This window comes from Thalassophryne amazonica, chromosome 5, assembly GCF_902500255.1.
Source record: "Thalassophryne amazonica chromosome 5, fThaAma1.1, whole genome shotgun sequence".
NCBI lineage: Eukaryota > Metazoa > Chordata > Actinopteri > Batrachoidiformes > Batrachoididae > Thalassophryne > Thalassophryne amazonica.
In genome coordinates this window covers 71,937,404-71,952,933 of record NC_047107.1, presented here as the reverse complement: position 1 = coordinate 71,952,933, position 15,530 = coordinate 71,937,404, and the positions used below count along the sequence as shown (strand labels likewise).

Here is a 15,530-nt window from a genome sequence, read left to right as displayed (position 1 = left end):
AAGTTTGACTATCTATGTCTATCTATGTCTGACTGTTATGGAGTTATGGGGTAAAAACAGCAAGAATGGTGACAAAGGTCAGTTTCAGTTTGTATAGGGGTCAAAAGATAAAGTTGCCCCAATTTTGGTAAAACGTGGTGCAAATTATTGGTTGAACTAATAGGATTAATAAATGGAATAGTTTTGACTGTGTTGAATGCTTGGTTTGCAAAGTAAATGTCAAACAATGTCGACGTCCACTGGATTCTATGGCATGTGACAGATGTTACCCTGTAACGTGACAACTGAGCATGACACATGGTGCAAACTATTCCTTTTTAAAACCCTATTAACTCAACCAATAATTTGCATCACATTTTACCAAAACTGGGGCAACTTTATCTTTTGACCCCTATACAAACTGAAACTGACCTTTGTCACCATTCTTGCTGTTTTTACCCCATAACTCCATAACAGTCAGACATAGATAGTCCAAACTATACCTTTTTGGAATATTTATGATCAGACAAATGTGTTATACTATTCAATATGATTGGAGTGTTTTTAGATTTTGACCCCTGTGTAATTCTTCATTGACCCCTACCTGGCCGCCATATTGGATTTTCAAGTGGCCAGCACTTTTTTCTCAAACACTGATTTATGAAATACATTCATGCCAAATTTGATGCTTGCATCACCAAGGGAAGGATTGTTTCACTTATCTGCTGCACTAACAGGTGTGTATCGCCATTGGTTTCTATAAGTTGGGTTCATTCGCCCTCCTCTGGTCATAGTTGCTCATTACATCTTATTTGGTGTTATTTAGTCGCCCTGTTTAGGCACGGGAAATATTCGGATAACTCTTAAGTTGTAAGTTAAGTTAATTAAAGTTGTACACTGAAAATCTCTACAGTTTAAAATCAATCTTAGTGTCGTGTTTTTCTCTCTCTTGATAGATTTGCAGTCCCGTCCTTTGGCACTGAAGCGGAACTGAAGTCTGAGTTTCCGGATTTGAACGGACCCTCAGCAATGTTACACACGGTCAAGCCCAACAACAACAGTGGAGCCGACTGGATTTTTTCTTCTCTAAGCCCGAATACATAAGTTTACAATACAACAATTCAGGTAATTTATTGTATTATATATAAAAGTTGCAGGTGTGGTTAATTACGCTTGGATTGTACATGTAAGAAGAACAGGATAAAGTGGTTCTGCTTTCTCATGCAGTTTTTCTCCACGTTGACTAAGTGATAATACTGTGTTGATGCTCACTGTTCATTTCTGTTAGCATACATAAGTTTTTGAAATGTCTTTGTTAATCTTACGAGTTCCTCTTTCGGCTGCTGCCGTTAGGGGTCGCCAGATTCCCGTCTCATCCTGTCCCCTGTGTCTTCCACTGTAACACCAACTACCTGCATGTCCTCCTTCACCACATCCATAAACCTCCTCTCTGGCCTCCCTCTTCTGCTTCTCACCTCAGCATTCTTCTCCCTATATACACTGGTATGCCATCTGGACCAACTGCCTTTCCACTCTTCATAGCTGTCCTCACTTTGTCCTTACTGTTCCCTTGCACTTCCTGATTTATTCTCTCCACATCTGCATCCTTTATCAGCCTAACGTGCTACATCACATCACCTCCTTCCAGTGCATATCTCACCTCATACCTAAATATCACATGACAGTCTTCCTCCTTGATCTTCCACCATCTGGTCCTTGGTCCATGTCCGATGCTGTCTAGCTACACTCTGCCCTCTCACCACCTTACAGTCTTGGGTCTCTTCCAGGTTGCATCTTCTGCACAGGACATAGTCGTGTGTGCACCTTCCTCCAGTTTTATGCATCACTCTGCACTCCTCTTTCTTCAGTTACATATTCACCTTCAGACATTTCCATCCTTTTTCCAGAAGCAAATTTTTGATCACTGACTGTTTATTGTTTTTTGTTCATGTGACTCGAAACCATACGAGGTCTGTCCAAAAAGTATCGGACCTTTTTATTTTTTGCAAAAACCATATGGATTTGAATCATGTGTGATTGCATCAGCCAAGCTTGAACCTTCGTGCGCATGCGTGAGTTTTTTCACGCCTGTCGGTTGCGTCATTCGCCTGTGAGCAGGCTTTGTGTGAGCAGTGGTCCACCCCTCTCGTCGGATTTTTATTGCGAATAAATGTCTGATCTGGGTTCACTGTGCTCACTACCACTTCCGGGGGCGCGACCTGCTGCTGACCCTGCGCTCACTGTTTGTTTCACTGTTTATCTGTTAGCGTTATTAAATTTGTTTTAACATATTTTTTTAAGCAGTTCATTGGTTTAATGTGGATGTGACCTGTCAGAACTTCACTGCACTTTGCACTTTGGACCTTATCGTTGCAATGAAAATCGCACTGCTGTGGATCATTTTCTGCCTGTCAACGTTTGTGCACGGGAGCTGCCTCACAAGCAGGCAAAGCTTCCTTACCTACACCAGAGAGCATCTTTTGTCACTTTGCTCACCTGGTGGGGTTCCTTCAGTTTGTCTACCTGCGGACTGTCAGGAAATCCGACGGCCTCTTAAATGTCTGGGGATAAGGAAAAAGCGTGGCTCCAGGGGAGGCGTGAGGCACCGACTCTGGAGACGCCGCAGCAGATTCCCGCTGCCTGTCATCACTCTGTCTAACGTCCACTCGGTAAGCAATAAACTCGATGAACCGAGAGCCGAGCATGACAGTGAATTTAGATAGAGCAATCTTGTGTGTTTCACGGAAACATGGCTTAAAGATCATCACGATACACCGAGCCTGTCAGGCTACACCGCTGTCAGAGTGGACAGGGATGCGCACACTGCGCACAAATCCATCAGAGGGGTCTGTGTTTGTTTGTGGATAACAGCTGGGCCACTCAATACAGCATACGAGAGCAAGTATGCACACCTGACTATGAGATACTGACTGTATCTTTTAGACCCTTTTATCTTCCGCGGGAGTTTGGACAGATCACTGTCATTCTCGTATACGTGCCCGGTCCAGATGACGACGCAGCAGGAGAGAGAATAGCAGAGAGCTATAATAATGCACTCACCCGCTCTGCTGACCAGCCCGTTTTCATTCTGGGTGACTTTAACTCCTGCAGTCTGTCTGACCACCTGCCCACTCTACAGCAATATGTAGACTGTCCCACACGTCTACATCGGACGCTTGACGGTTGCTATGGCAACATCCCAGAGGCTTATAAAGCGGTATGCAGACCGCCTCTTGGAAAATCTGACCACAATGTGATTCATCTTTTGCCTAAATACAAAGCTGTGGTCAGAAGAATTAAAACAGTTAATAAGCAGGTACAGGTGTGGTCCGAGGAAAGCAAAGAGCAACTCAGAGACTGTTTTGATGAAACAAACTGGGACATTTTCTTTGAATCCTGTCTGGATGGAGATGAACTCACTGACACCATCACATCTTACATTAAGTTCTGTGAGGATAATGTGTCAGAGACTAAAACTGTGAAAATATTCCCAAATAACAAACCCTGGGTGTCCAAACAATTGAAAATTTGTCTTAATGAAAAGAAGGCAGCCTTCTGCTCTGGTAATGTGCAGTTAATGCAGGAAAAAAGGAGACAGCTGAGAGGGAATATATTTAAGGCAGAAATTGAGTACAAGAATAAAGTAAAAAGTAAATTTTTCAGTGGCAATATAAAACAAGCCTGGGAAGGTCTAAATACACTGATGGGCAAATCCAGTAAGAAATGTGATGCTCTTACAACCATTAATCAATGTTTTGTTGATGAGTTAAACCGTTTCTTCTGTAGATTTGATAAAGTGGATGATAAACAGGAATGTGATGAGATCTGTAAAAATCTTCCTGCAGGAGCCCCCACAGCCATCACTGAGGATGCCGTGGCTAAAAGTCTTTCTAAACTGAAGCCAAACAAGGCCACTGGGCCAGATGGCCTGAAAGCCCGTCTACTCAAAGACTGTGCTCCTCAATTAAAAGGAGTCTTTTCCAGATTGTTTAATTCCCTTCTTGTCACAGAATTGCCCAAATCTTGGAAATTCTCCATAATAAGGCCCATACCAAAAAAGCCAGGGGCAAGCAAACTTGAAGATTTTTGGCCCATTGCCATAACTTCCATATTATGTAAAACTATGGAGAGAGTTTTAGTTGACCTCCTGACCACCACAGTGGTCAGTGAACTAGACCCTCTGCAGTTTGCCTATAAGAGGGACAGAGGTACTGACGATGCCGGATTGATCTTGCTGGACATGATCTCAAAGCAGCTTTCACTTGCTAAAGTATATGCTCGGGTTTTGTTTGTAGACTTCAGTGCAGCTTTTAATTCTATGAAATTACATATTCTTCTGAAAAAGCTGGCTGATTTAAATGTTGAAAAGGGCCTGATGCTCTGGATCAGAGACTTTCTGTCTTGTCACCCTCAAAGAGTTTGTGCTAACAACATTCTGTCAGGAGAGGTCATCATAAGCACTGGCTGCCCACAGGGTAGCGTTCTTTCACCTCTGCTCTTCTCTCTTTTTACAAACGAATTTGCAGTTAATGACACAAACTTTAAACTGATTAAATATGCGGATGACATGGCCCTAGTCGGCCTGCTACAGAAGTGTGACTCCTCTGGCGAAGCCTCCTATCTTGCTCACACTAAGGCTCTTGGAGCTTGGTGTCTCGACAGCCAGCTGGAAATCAGTGTGTCTAAGACAAAGGAGCTTGTTTTTCACACAAAGCAAGAACTGACCGTGCAGCCAGTTTCACTCGATGGCCAGCTTGTTGAAACGGTTGAAACTTTTAAATATCTTGGTACAGTTCTTGATGGTCACTTGAGCTTCTTTGAAAACACTGATTTTATCTTTAAGAAATGTTCACAGCGACTCAGTCTTCTCAGAAGATTGAGTTGTCTTGGTGTTAATCCGCAGATTTTAGAGCTTGTGTATTCTGCACATATTGAGAGTATTTTAACATTTCATCTTTGTGTTTGGTTTGGTCACTTGAGTTGTAAATGTAAGGACAAATTAAATAGAATTGTAAAAATGGCGGGGAAAATTGTGGGAAAACCCCAGAAGACTCTGGCCCACATTTACACTGACAGGATGAGGAGGAAAGCTGAGAGAGTCCTGGCAGACAGCTCTCATCCTCTGTCCTGTCAGTTTGAGCTCTTGAAGTCTGGGAGGCGCTACAGAGCTCCTCTGGCCAAAGGTTCTTTCAAAAAATCTTTTATACCAAATGCCGTCACCATAATAAACTCAAAAAAGTGACCACTCCACAAATTAAACCTGAACTGCTTTACTTCTGTTTTATTTGATTTTATTAGATCTTACTGTACATTTTATTTATCTTACTAGGTCTTATTCTACTTCTTCCTTTACTTCCATGTATTTCATGTATCTTATTTTTGTTTTATTCGTGTGTTTGTATGACTGTTTTATGACTGTTTTTTTGTCTTTTTTGTGCTGGTGAGCCAAAGACAGTTTTCCACATCGGTGGACAATAAAGAATTATTCTATTCTATTCTAACGATTTGGAGCTTTGCTGCATCAAATTTTTCCAGAAACTGTGAGAGACCTCCAGCTGGACACCATTTGGAAAATTTAGATGGCTTTCAGCGACGATTTTATGGGGATTACACTGATTTAAGGAGTGCTCCAGCTGGTTTAAAGACCGCTCACAGCGTCTGAGAGCGCAGTGCGCTCCGAGCGCCGATCGACAGGCTCAAACCCCGCTCAAACAACCAGATCATTTTCAGCGTGAAGGCTTTGTTGATCCGGGACGTCGTCTAACTTTCACAAAAAAGGCAGAAGGCGTGGACATCAGCAATTTTTCGCCACGTTCTACTGTTACAGGAGTTTTTTTCATGGAAAGAGAAGCGGGGGATTGCGCCACCATGCCGCTCATGGTGCGAGACAAAACCACCTCCGTGTTAGTCTCACAGGACGGCTTTCAGGTGGCTTTCAGATGGCTTCTGGTTGCTTTTCAGTCATGTGAGTATCCGAGAAATTGTGCATGAGCTGGACATGCCCCAACATGTCCTGTGAGGCTTCATCACGGCGGTGCTTTGCGCCATGCGGCTCTGCCGCGACGCGCGGAGTTCCTCTGCACGTCTGTCTCAATGTGCCGAAAAAGTGCTGATGTCCACGTCTTCCGCAATTCCTGTGCTAGTCAGACGACATACCAGATCAAGACAGCGTCCAGTTTAGAAATGAACGGCACATTCCACTGTTACAGGAGTTTTTGTAATGGAAAGAGGAGCGGAGTAACTCCGCGCGTCGCGGCGGAGCCGCATGGCGCAAAGCAACGCCATGATGAAGCCTCACAGGACATGCTGGGGCATGTCCAGCTCATGCACAATTTCTTGGATACTCACACGACTGAAAAGCAACCGGAAGCCGTCTGAGCCATCTGAAAGCCGTCCTGTGAGACCAACACGGAGGTGGTTTTGTCCCGCGCCATGAGCGGCATGGTGGCGCAATCCTCCGCTTCTCTTTCCATGAAAAAAACTCCTGTAACAGTAGAATGTGCCGAAAAAGTGCTGCTGTCCACGCCTTCTGCCTTTTTTGTGAAAGACGATGTCCCAGATCAACAAAGCCTTCACGTTGGAAATAATCTGGTTGTTTGAGCGGGTTTTGAGCCTGTCGATCGGCGCTCGGAGCGCGCCGCGCTCTCAGACGCTGTGGGCGGTCTTTAAACTGGCTGGAGCACTCCTTATGCTGTGTAATCCCCATAAAATCGTTGCTGAAAGCCATCTAAATTTTCCGAATGGTGTCCAGCTGGAGGTCTCTCACAGTTTCTGGAAAAATTTGATGCAGCAAAGCTCCAAATCGTTCAGACATTTATTCGCAATAAAAAAATGACGAGAGGGGTGGACCACTGCTCACACAAAGCCTGCTCACAGGCGAATGACGCAACCGACAGGCATGAAAAAACTCACGCATGCGCACGAAGGTTCAAGCTTGGCTGATGCAATCACACATGATTCAAATCCATATGGTTTTTGCAAAAAATAAAAAGGTACGATACTTTTGGACAGACCTCGTATTTGCTCATATTTAATCCAACTCCTGATTTAATAAATTACAAGAGTCATTTCTGGTGTCTAACGAGCAGCGATGGAGGAGGAGGAGGATGAGTGTCCAGAGTTGGTGCCCATTGACACTCAGGTGAAGCAGATACCTGTCACCATCATCACTGGCTACCTCGGTAAGAGTCAGACTTTCATCAAAAATTCAGTCGGGCTGAATATTTCAAAAATATGAACTGATTGGATTGAAATTTGGTGGTGATGTTGACCTTTGTTCACAGAAGTGATGATTGGATTTTGAGTGAGATGTAACTTTAACTTTATTTTTAATGAATGAGTTTCTAAGATTACCTGTTGATTTCTGTGCTCTCCTCCATATGCTCTCTGAGTGCCCTAAACTTGTTGATGCTAAAAATGAATGTGTTTATTCCTCCCTTAAAAATCTGATGTTTACTGTTCTTTGAAGGTGCTGGAAAGACGACACTCTTGAATTACATATTAACAGAACAACACAACAAGCGTATTGCTGTCATACTTAATGAATTTGGAGAAGGTAAATGAATCATGTTCTCTGAGAAAATATGAATTCTTTTTAACTGTGATATGGCCACAGCTTTCCACAAGACTGCAGCAATAAATAAAAGTAATACTTAGATTACTGGACTGCTGTACTGCGATCTCTTCCTTAGGGAGCGCTCTTGAGAAGTCCCTCGCAGTGAGCCAGGCAGGAGAGCTGTACGAGGAGTGGCTGGAATTGAGGAATGGATGCCTCTGCTGTTCAGTTAAGTACGTAAAAAGCAGTCTCAGGTTCATTTGCCCTGGGAAGGCAGGGCACTGAGCAGTTCGTTCAATCCTCAGGGGGGCGAGAGGCGTCTGAATGCCTTTGATGTCCTGGTTTTAGGTTTTGAAAATGACATTTTGGTGTCACCCAGATGCTGTTGGTCTTAGTGAATGTGTTTATGTTGGTCTTTTATTTATTTTTTATTTTTTTTTATTTTTGTTGTTGTTTTGTTGCGTTCTTGTTTAGCAATCAAAGGAATTCTTAAAAATAAGAGTTGCACGTCAAAATGGAGAAACAAACAAAGAAAAAAAAATGCTTTTGTGACATATTTAATGATTAACTTGTAAACTTGTTGGGAGCCTTCTGATCTGGCAACTGGTCAAGGAATAAATGCAATTGTGTGAATGATAAAACATTAAATGGTTCAAAATCAAGCATTTATGTGTGATTGTTTCTTGTTATATCGTTTTCAGCTATCTCACATAATTAAAATTGTTTTGCTAATGTTTCACCATTTATACACATATATGAACTCTGAACTGTGCCACTATTGTGGATGTAAGTACAATGTAGTAATGTAATACTATGTATATTTTATTTATATATAATGTACACTATGTCTAGTTTTCATCATAGCAGTATACTGTGTGCCATACCATAAACTGGTGTGGTGTGAGTGTACTGGTGGAGTTGTGCAGGTGCCTAAACATTGTGTTTATTCTTTTTTCAGGGACAATGGTCTAAAAGCGATAGAAAATCTGATGGAGAAGAAAGGAAAGTTTGATTATATCTTGTTAGAAACAACAGGACTTGCTGATCCAGGTAATACACATTCTCCTGGCTCAAATAAGAGCAGTGTTATTGTGTAATTATTTATTTTTGGTCAAGGAGGTTACAGTTTTGTGAAGTTGTTGGCAGACAGAGAACCAAAATTTAAATGGTAAATGGACTGCATTTATATAGCACTTTTATCTGCATCAGATGCTCAAAGCACTTTACAAATGATGCCTCACATTCACCCCAATGTGAGGGTGCTGCCATACAAGGTACTCACTACACACTGGGAGCAACTAGGGAATTAGGGACCTTGCCGAAGGGCCGTAGTGATTTTCTGGTCAGGCTGGGATTTGAACCGAGGATCCTCTGGTCTCAAGCCCAACACTTTAACCACTAGACCATCACCTCCCCTAATTTAAATTCATTAATCCTCCTAAAAGGTCTAAATTACAATGTGAACACTCATAGAGATGATGTTGGCAGGCCACCCAGAACATCTGATTAATAAAATAGTTGAACACATTTTAAATGATCTTTATCGCATATTCCATGTCTGTCATATGGTTTTAAATGCAAAGCTTTTCTATTGCTAGCAAACATTTTCCAAAAATAACTGCATCACAGTGCAAAGATTAGGTACATCTACTAAACAGATAATGCAGATGGGGTACTTTTGGTTGTTTATCTCTGTCATTCATTCATTAAGTTTTGTTTTCCAATATCTAGCAGTAATCTAAGGTGTACATCATTTTTAATGGGCTAGTAGGTTACTAGTGAATAATTAAGGTCATTTAAGATTTTTTTTTTTTTTTTTTTTGAAGAAATAACAGGTAAACATCCATATCACAATTCATTGAAACTATGTATGTATTTAAAGTGTTCAGCTGCTCTCACACAAATGTAGCCTGTAGCTCCCAATTTGCTACTATCTGCCACAAACACATCACACTATGCCACAAGATTGCCAGCACTCGCAAGCATTTTGGTCAAGTTAATCCTCTCCCTCCCAACTCTTCTGCACTTGGCTGCACGGTGAAACCGTATGATAAGACTGATAATTAAGTTGTGCACATTCATCACAGAACCTACTGTGGACAAACTGTATCTGCATGAATTTCTGACCAATTCCCATTTAAGTCAAAATGGGAGCCTTGCTACTGTCAAGACATGAAGTTTGTAAAATGTGTAAAAAAAAAGATTATAATTTTGCCTGGGCTAAAAAGGATTAAAATGATGTTTCCTCTGTGCTACTGGCTTTAGTTAATTCCCCAAATCATTTTTCGGATACCTGAGATGTTCATAATCTGTAGAGCAAACTTTGTGGACTGTACAGTCTCATTTATCCTCAGTGTTAAATACAGATAAGGATGGCAATTTCTATCTGTCACTCTCACTCACTTATCTTCAACCGCTTTTCCGGGTTCGGGTCGCGGGGGCAGCAGCTCCAGCAGGGGACCCCAGACTTCCCTTTCCCATGCCACATTGACCACCTCTGACTGGGGGATCCCGAAGCGTTCACAGGCCAGTGTGGAGATATAATCTCTCCACCTAATCCTGGGTCTTCCCCGGGGTCTCCTCCCAGATGGACGTGCCTGGAACACCTCCCTTGGGAGGCGCACAGGAGGCATCCTTACCAGATGTCCGAACCACCTCAGCTGGCTCCTTTCAACGCGAAGGAGCAGCGACTCTGTTCGGAGCCTCCCACGGATGACCGAACGTCTCACCCTATCTCTAAGGGAGACACCAGCCACCCTCCTGAGGAAGCCCATTTCGGCCGCTTGTACCCATGATCTAGTTCTTTCAGTCATGACCCAACACTCATGACCATAGATGAGAGTAGGAACGAAGACTGACCAGTAGATCGAGAGCTTCACCTTTTGGGTCAGCTCCCTTTTCGTCACAACAGTACGGTAGAGCGAATGCAATACCGCCGATTCTGCGGCCAGTCTCACGCTCCATCGTCCCCTCACTCGTGAACAAGACCCCAGGGTACTTGAACTCCTTCACTTGGGGCAAGGCCGTATTCCCTACCCGGAGTAGGCAATCAATTGGTTTCACCAATTGGCCCACCAATCCGGAAACCCTCCTCCCCCCGACTATGCGTCAATATCCTGTCCATGAATATCACAAACAGGATTGGTGACAAGGCGCAGCCCTGGCAGAGGCCAACCTCCTCTGGAAATGAGTCCGACTTACTTCCGAGCACCCAAACACAGCTCTCGCTTTGCGAGTAGAGATTGGATGGCCCTGAGAAGGGACCCCCTCACTCCATACTCTGGTAGCACCTCCCACAGTATCTCCCAGGGTACCTGATCATACACCTTCTCCAAGTCCACAAAAAACATGTAGACTGGGTGGGCATGCTCCCAGGCACCCTCAAGGATCTTGTGAAAGTAAAGAGCTGGTCGGTTGTTCCACGACCAGGACAGAACCTGCATTGTTCCTCTTCAATCAGAGGTTCGACCATAAATTTAATACAACCCTGATTCCAATGAAGTTGGGACGTTGTGTAAAATGTAAATAAAAACAGAATACAATGATTTGCAAATCCTCTTCAACCTATATTCAATTGAATACACCACAAAGACAAAATATTTAATGTTCATACTGATAAACTTTATTGTTTTTGTGCAAATATTTGCTCATTTTGAAATGGATGCCTGCAACACGTTTCAAAAAAGCTGGGACAGTGGTATGTTTACCACTGTGTTACATCACCTTTCCTTCTAACAACACTCAATAAGCATTTGGGAACTAAATACACTAATTGTTAAAGCTTTGAAGGTGGAATTCTTTCCTATTCTTGCTTGATATATGACTTCAGTTGTTCAACAGTCCGGGGTCTCCGTTGTCGTATTTTGCGCTTCATAATGCACCACACGTTTCAATGGGTGACAGGTCTGGACTGCAGGCAGGCCAGTCTAGTACCCGCACTCTCTTACTATGAAGCCACACTGTTGTAACACATGCAGAATGTGGCTTGGCATTGTCTTGCTGAAAAAAAGCAGGGACGTCCCTGAAAAAGTCGTTGCTTGGATGGCTTGGATGTGTTGCTCCAAAATCTGGATGTACCTTTCAGCATTGATTGTGCCATAACAGATGTGTAAGTTGCCCATGCCATGGGCACTAACACACCCCCATACCATCACAGATGCTGGCTTTTGAACTTTGCGCTGGTAACAGTCTGGATGGTCTTTTTCTTCTTTTGTCCAGAGGACACCACGTCCATGTTTTCCCAGAAACAATTTGAAATGTGGACTCATCAGACCACAGCACACTTTTCCACTTTGTGTCTGTCCATTTCAAATGAGCTCAGGCCCAGAGAAGGTGGCAGCGTTTCTGGATGTTGTTGATGTATGGCTTTCGCTTTGCATGGTAGAGTTTTAACTTGCACTTGTAGATGTAGCGACGAACTGACGATGGTTTTCTGAAGTGTTCCTGAGCCCACGCGGTAGGATCCTTTACACAGTGATGTTGGTTTCTAATGCAGTGCCGCCTGAGGAATCGAAGGTCATGGGCATTCAATGTTGGTTTTTGGCCTTGCTGCTTACATGTAGAAAGTTCTCCAGATTCTCTGAATCTTCTGGTTATATTATAGACTGTAGATGATAGAATCCCTAAATTCCTTGCAATTGAATGTTGAGAAACATTGTTCTTAATCTGTTGGACTATTTTTTCACGTAGTTGTTCACAAAGTGGTGATCCTCACCCCATCTTTGCTTGTGAACGGCTTGGGGATGCTCCTTTTATACCCAATCATGACACTCACCTGTTTCCAATTAGGTGTTCTATGAGCATTCATCAACCTTCCCAGTCTTTTGTTGCCCCGTCCCAACTTTTTTGAAATGTGTTCCCTAGCCCATGCCCATCCATTTCAAAATGAGCAAATATTTGCAAAAAAACAATCATGTTTATCAGTTTGAACATTAAATATCTTGTCTTTGTGGTGTATTCAGTTGAATATATGTTGAAGAGAATTCGCAAATCATTGTATTCTGTTTTTATTTACATTTTTCACAACGTCCCAACTTCATTGGAATTTGGGTTGTACTTTGGTACTTTGATGGGTAGAGAGTCAGACTCAGAGTGTCAGTCTCAGAAGTGCTGCTGTGGTGCCCTGATTGCCCCCCCATCATTTATTATGAATTATTGCCGAAATTTATGTGGAAATGATTATTGTACAAAAAGCTTCAGAGATCCACCACTGAGATAGATAATGACTGGAGTGCAGTTTTAAGCAGAAACGAGGCGATAATCGGTGAATCGCTGCAGATGCTTTGAAATGACTCATGCGCAGTGAAGGCAGGGGAGTGCTTAGATGGGGGAGTGCTGAGCTCCTCACACTGGATCCAGAGCACCTCTAAAACTCAGTGGAATCTTCCATCCCTTAATATCTGTCTGTGGTGCAAATTTGGTAAGAATCTGCGAAGTAGTTTTTTTTTTTTTTACATAATTGTTCAAAGCCTATATAAAGTGAAATCCTGAGGCAGAATCCTGATCACCTCCAAATGGTCGGTTGTAGTTTGTTGATTCCGGAAGGTTGAATCTTTGAATATCTTTCCAACTTTACTTAACTAAAGACGTGATTGTGGCTGCACGCCGTTTGCTAACTCCTCACCAACAAAATTGTCCTGGTACTGGTAGCTCATTTTACAAGTGAAAACTCTCAATTTTTGTTGAAAATTGCTAGCTCCCCGGCCATGTGACCATGTAAAGACAGTGTTGTCTGTACATCAAGACATAATGTTGAACCTGGATAAACTGGCCTCAACCATTGCTGTAATTCCTATTTCAACAGCAGGTGTTCTGAGAGTTTCATATATGATATTTTTTAATTTACCCTGGTATTATACCTGGTATTCATATACTATTGACTTGAAGAAATTTAGTTTGTAGACAACATGATTTGCATCTTGAAACAAAACTTATTAAATACATTAGTGCCTGAATACCAGTCCAAAATCAGCAAACAAATCAGAATCATCGGGCGTAAGGCGTAGTCGGAAAAACAGGCAGGTGGTCAAAAACACAATGGGGAAGCAGGACTAGAAAACACGGAATACAGAGTTGGAAATGAAGGCACAAGGCGCAACAATCTGGCGGAGAACTAGCGCAACCAGTGAAGCTTATATACACCCTGGTGATGAGCTACAGTTTAGAAACAGGTGTGTGGAAAGCTCCAGAACAGTGTGTGGCCCCCACACAGAGTGCACCACCCACCACCAAGCACCAAGAGAGACAGACAGGAAAGATAGGGAGCAACAAAGCCCAAGCAGGAAAAACCCAACAAGAGAAATCACATACTGAAAAAAACAATCAAAACTAAACTATGCAAAACTAAACAGAACAAAGCATAACACTAAAGTCCAGATCATGACATATTTAGACTGACAAAGATGGCCCTTTATAAGTCCATAATGCTAAAACCTCAGTGTGGCCCCCAAACCCCTAGTTTTTAAGGTGATTTTTCCATCCCGTTAATCTAAAAAAAAAAAAAAAAAAACCCTGGTGAGAACCCTGCTTTCTAATTTCCAGTATTAAAAGTTAAAACTGTGATTTGTTTGATGTTGTGAGACAAGAATCTCATATATATTTCAATTGAGGAGGTAAAAAAATAAATAATGTTTGCCTCCCAGGTTTGAATCAGGAAATCAATATTAGACCATTACAGGGCAGTTGCTGTGACGACTGGGGTGTGTCACTAAGTGGCAGGTGTCAGGATGCAGCAGCAAGGGCAGACATATCGCTTGGTCACACAGACAGAAGCAACAGAGCGCGCTCAGACTGAGGCTGTCATCACTCCTCTGCCATGTCATTGGCCGAGACAACCTCGTTACCGAATAGGACAACGCTGTCATTGGCCCTGACACCGCTGTCAGTCATACAGTCTCCCAGGGGTATTGGCCCCTTCCATTCAGTGAAGGGATGGCTGAGTTACGTGAAACATGCCACTCAAAAACAGTGTTTTCATTACACGTCCATCAAATATTTACAATACTTTCTTATTCTCGCTTGGCAGTTTGACAAAAGTGGATTATGTGAACAAGCTGTGGCTGGCACAATAACATAGGGTCTTATAATAACCACGTGCACAGGAAAATGGAAACAAACCACATGTACCAGCATGGGATAAACAATTGAAGGATTTTGATATTGGTTTCATCTTGCCCACAGAGCTCAGCTGTAAAACAAAAACTAATTCAAGGTTTCTAAAAATACTGCACTCCTGACTTCAAACAAACTTTAGCTTTTGCTATAATATAAAAGTAGAGCCAGTGAAATACTGTTTGTACTTTCACTTTCCATTGGCCACAGTGCTTTTTTTAATTTAAAAAGCGTGTTTTTTTGTTTGAATAATTACTGAACTTGGTAAACTAAACGACATTTGTTACATTGTTTGCTGCATTCATTCAAAGACTTTGTGCCAAAATAATACAATAAATACTTGATGCTTGGCCCTGGGCTCTCCGACGGGAAAACAGGGTATATTCACGATTTTCTCTGTAGACCAAAAGAAGACTGGCTTCCACTTACACAAATGTTACATAATGAAACTGTTTCCTGCTTGAAATTAAATATTTTTCATTTTATTTCATGTCTTCTGACAGGAGCAGTGGCTTCCATGTTCTGGGTTGATGCAGAACTCGGCAGTGACATTTATTTGGATGGTATGACATTTGTAATGACACAACATCTCTTTGTCCATCACTGAAATACAGTGAGACTTGGTGGTCTGTGTCTGTTATGTTCCTGTGGAAACCAGTTCTCAGAGCTGACTGGTGTGAGGAACAGTGACTTAAAAAACATTACACTGGTTGATGGAGGTGCTCTAACTACACACGGGTGGAGTGGCAGTGCATGTGAGGGTATTGTTTTTGGTCCAGTTTGTTTGTCTGTGTATGAACAAAATCACTCAGAGTGCCAAAGACAAAGTGATGCTATTTTGAGAAACTTAATTATAATTCAGTACCACTGTCTAAGATCAAAACTT

General features: G+C 42.4%; 1 protein-coding gene across 1 annotated transcript in view; it reads left to right on the top strand.

The window, feature by feature from the left end:
- The first annotated feature begins 971 nt into the window (after positions 1 to 971).
- The window catches only part of cbwd (COBW domain containing), a 54,393-nt gene continuing 39,834 nt past the window's right edge, over positions 972 to 15,530 (top strand). Inside the window, exons 1-6 of the mRNA XM_034170525.1 lie at positions 972 to 1,104; positions 7,068 to 7,160; positions 7,448 to 7,534; positions 7,671 to 7,767; positions 8,493 to 8,584; positions 15,148 to 15,207. Coding sequence (XP_034026416.1) covers positions 7,070 to 7,160; positions 7,448 to 7,534; positions 7,671 to 7,767; positions 8,493 to 8,584; positions 15,148 to 15,207 — 427 coding nt within the window. The 5' untranslated portion in view covers positions 972 to 1,104; positions 7,068 to 7,069. The remainder of the gene's footprint in view (positions 1,105 to 7,067; positions 7,161 to 7,447; positions 7,535 to 7,670; positions 7,768 to 8,492; positions 8,585 to 15,147; positions 15,208 to 15,530) is intronic.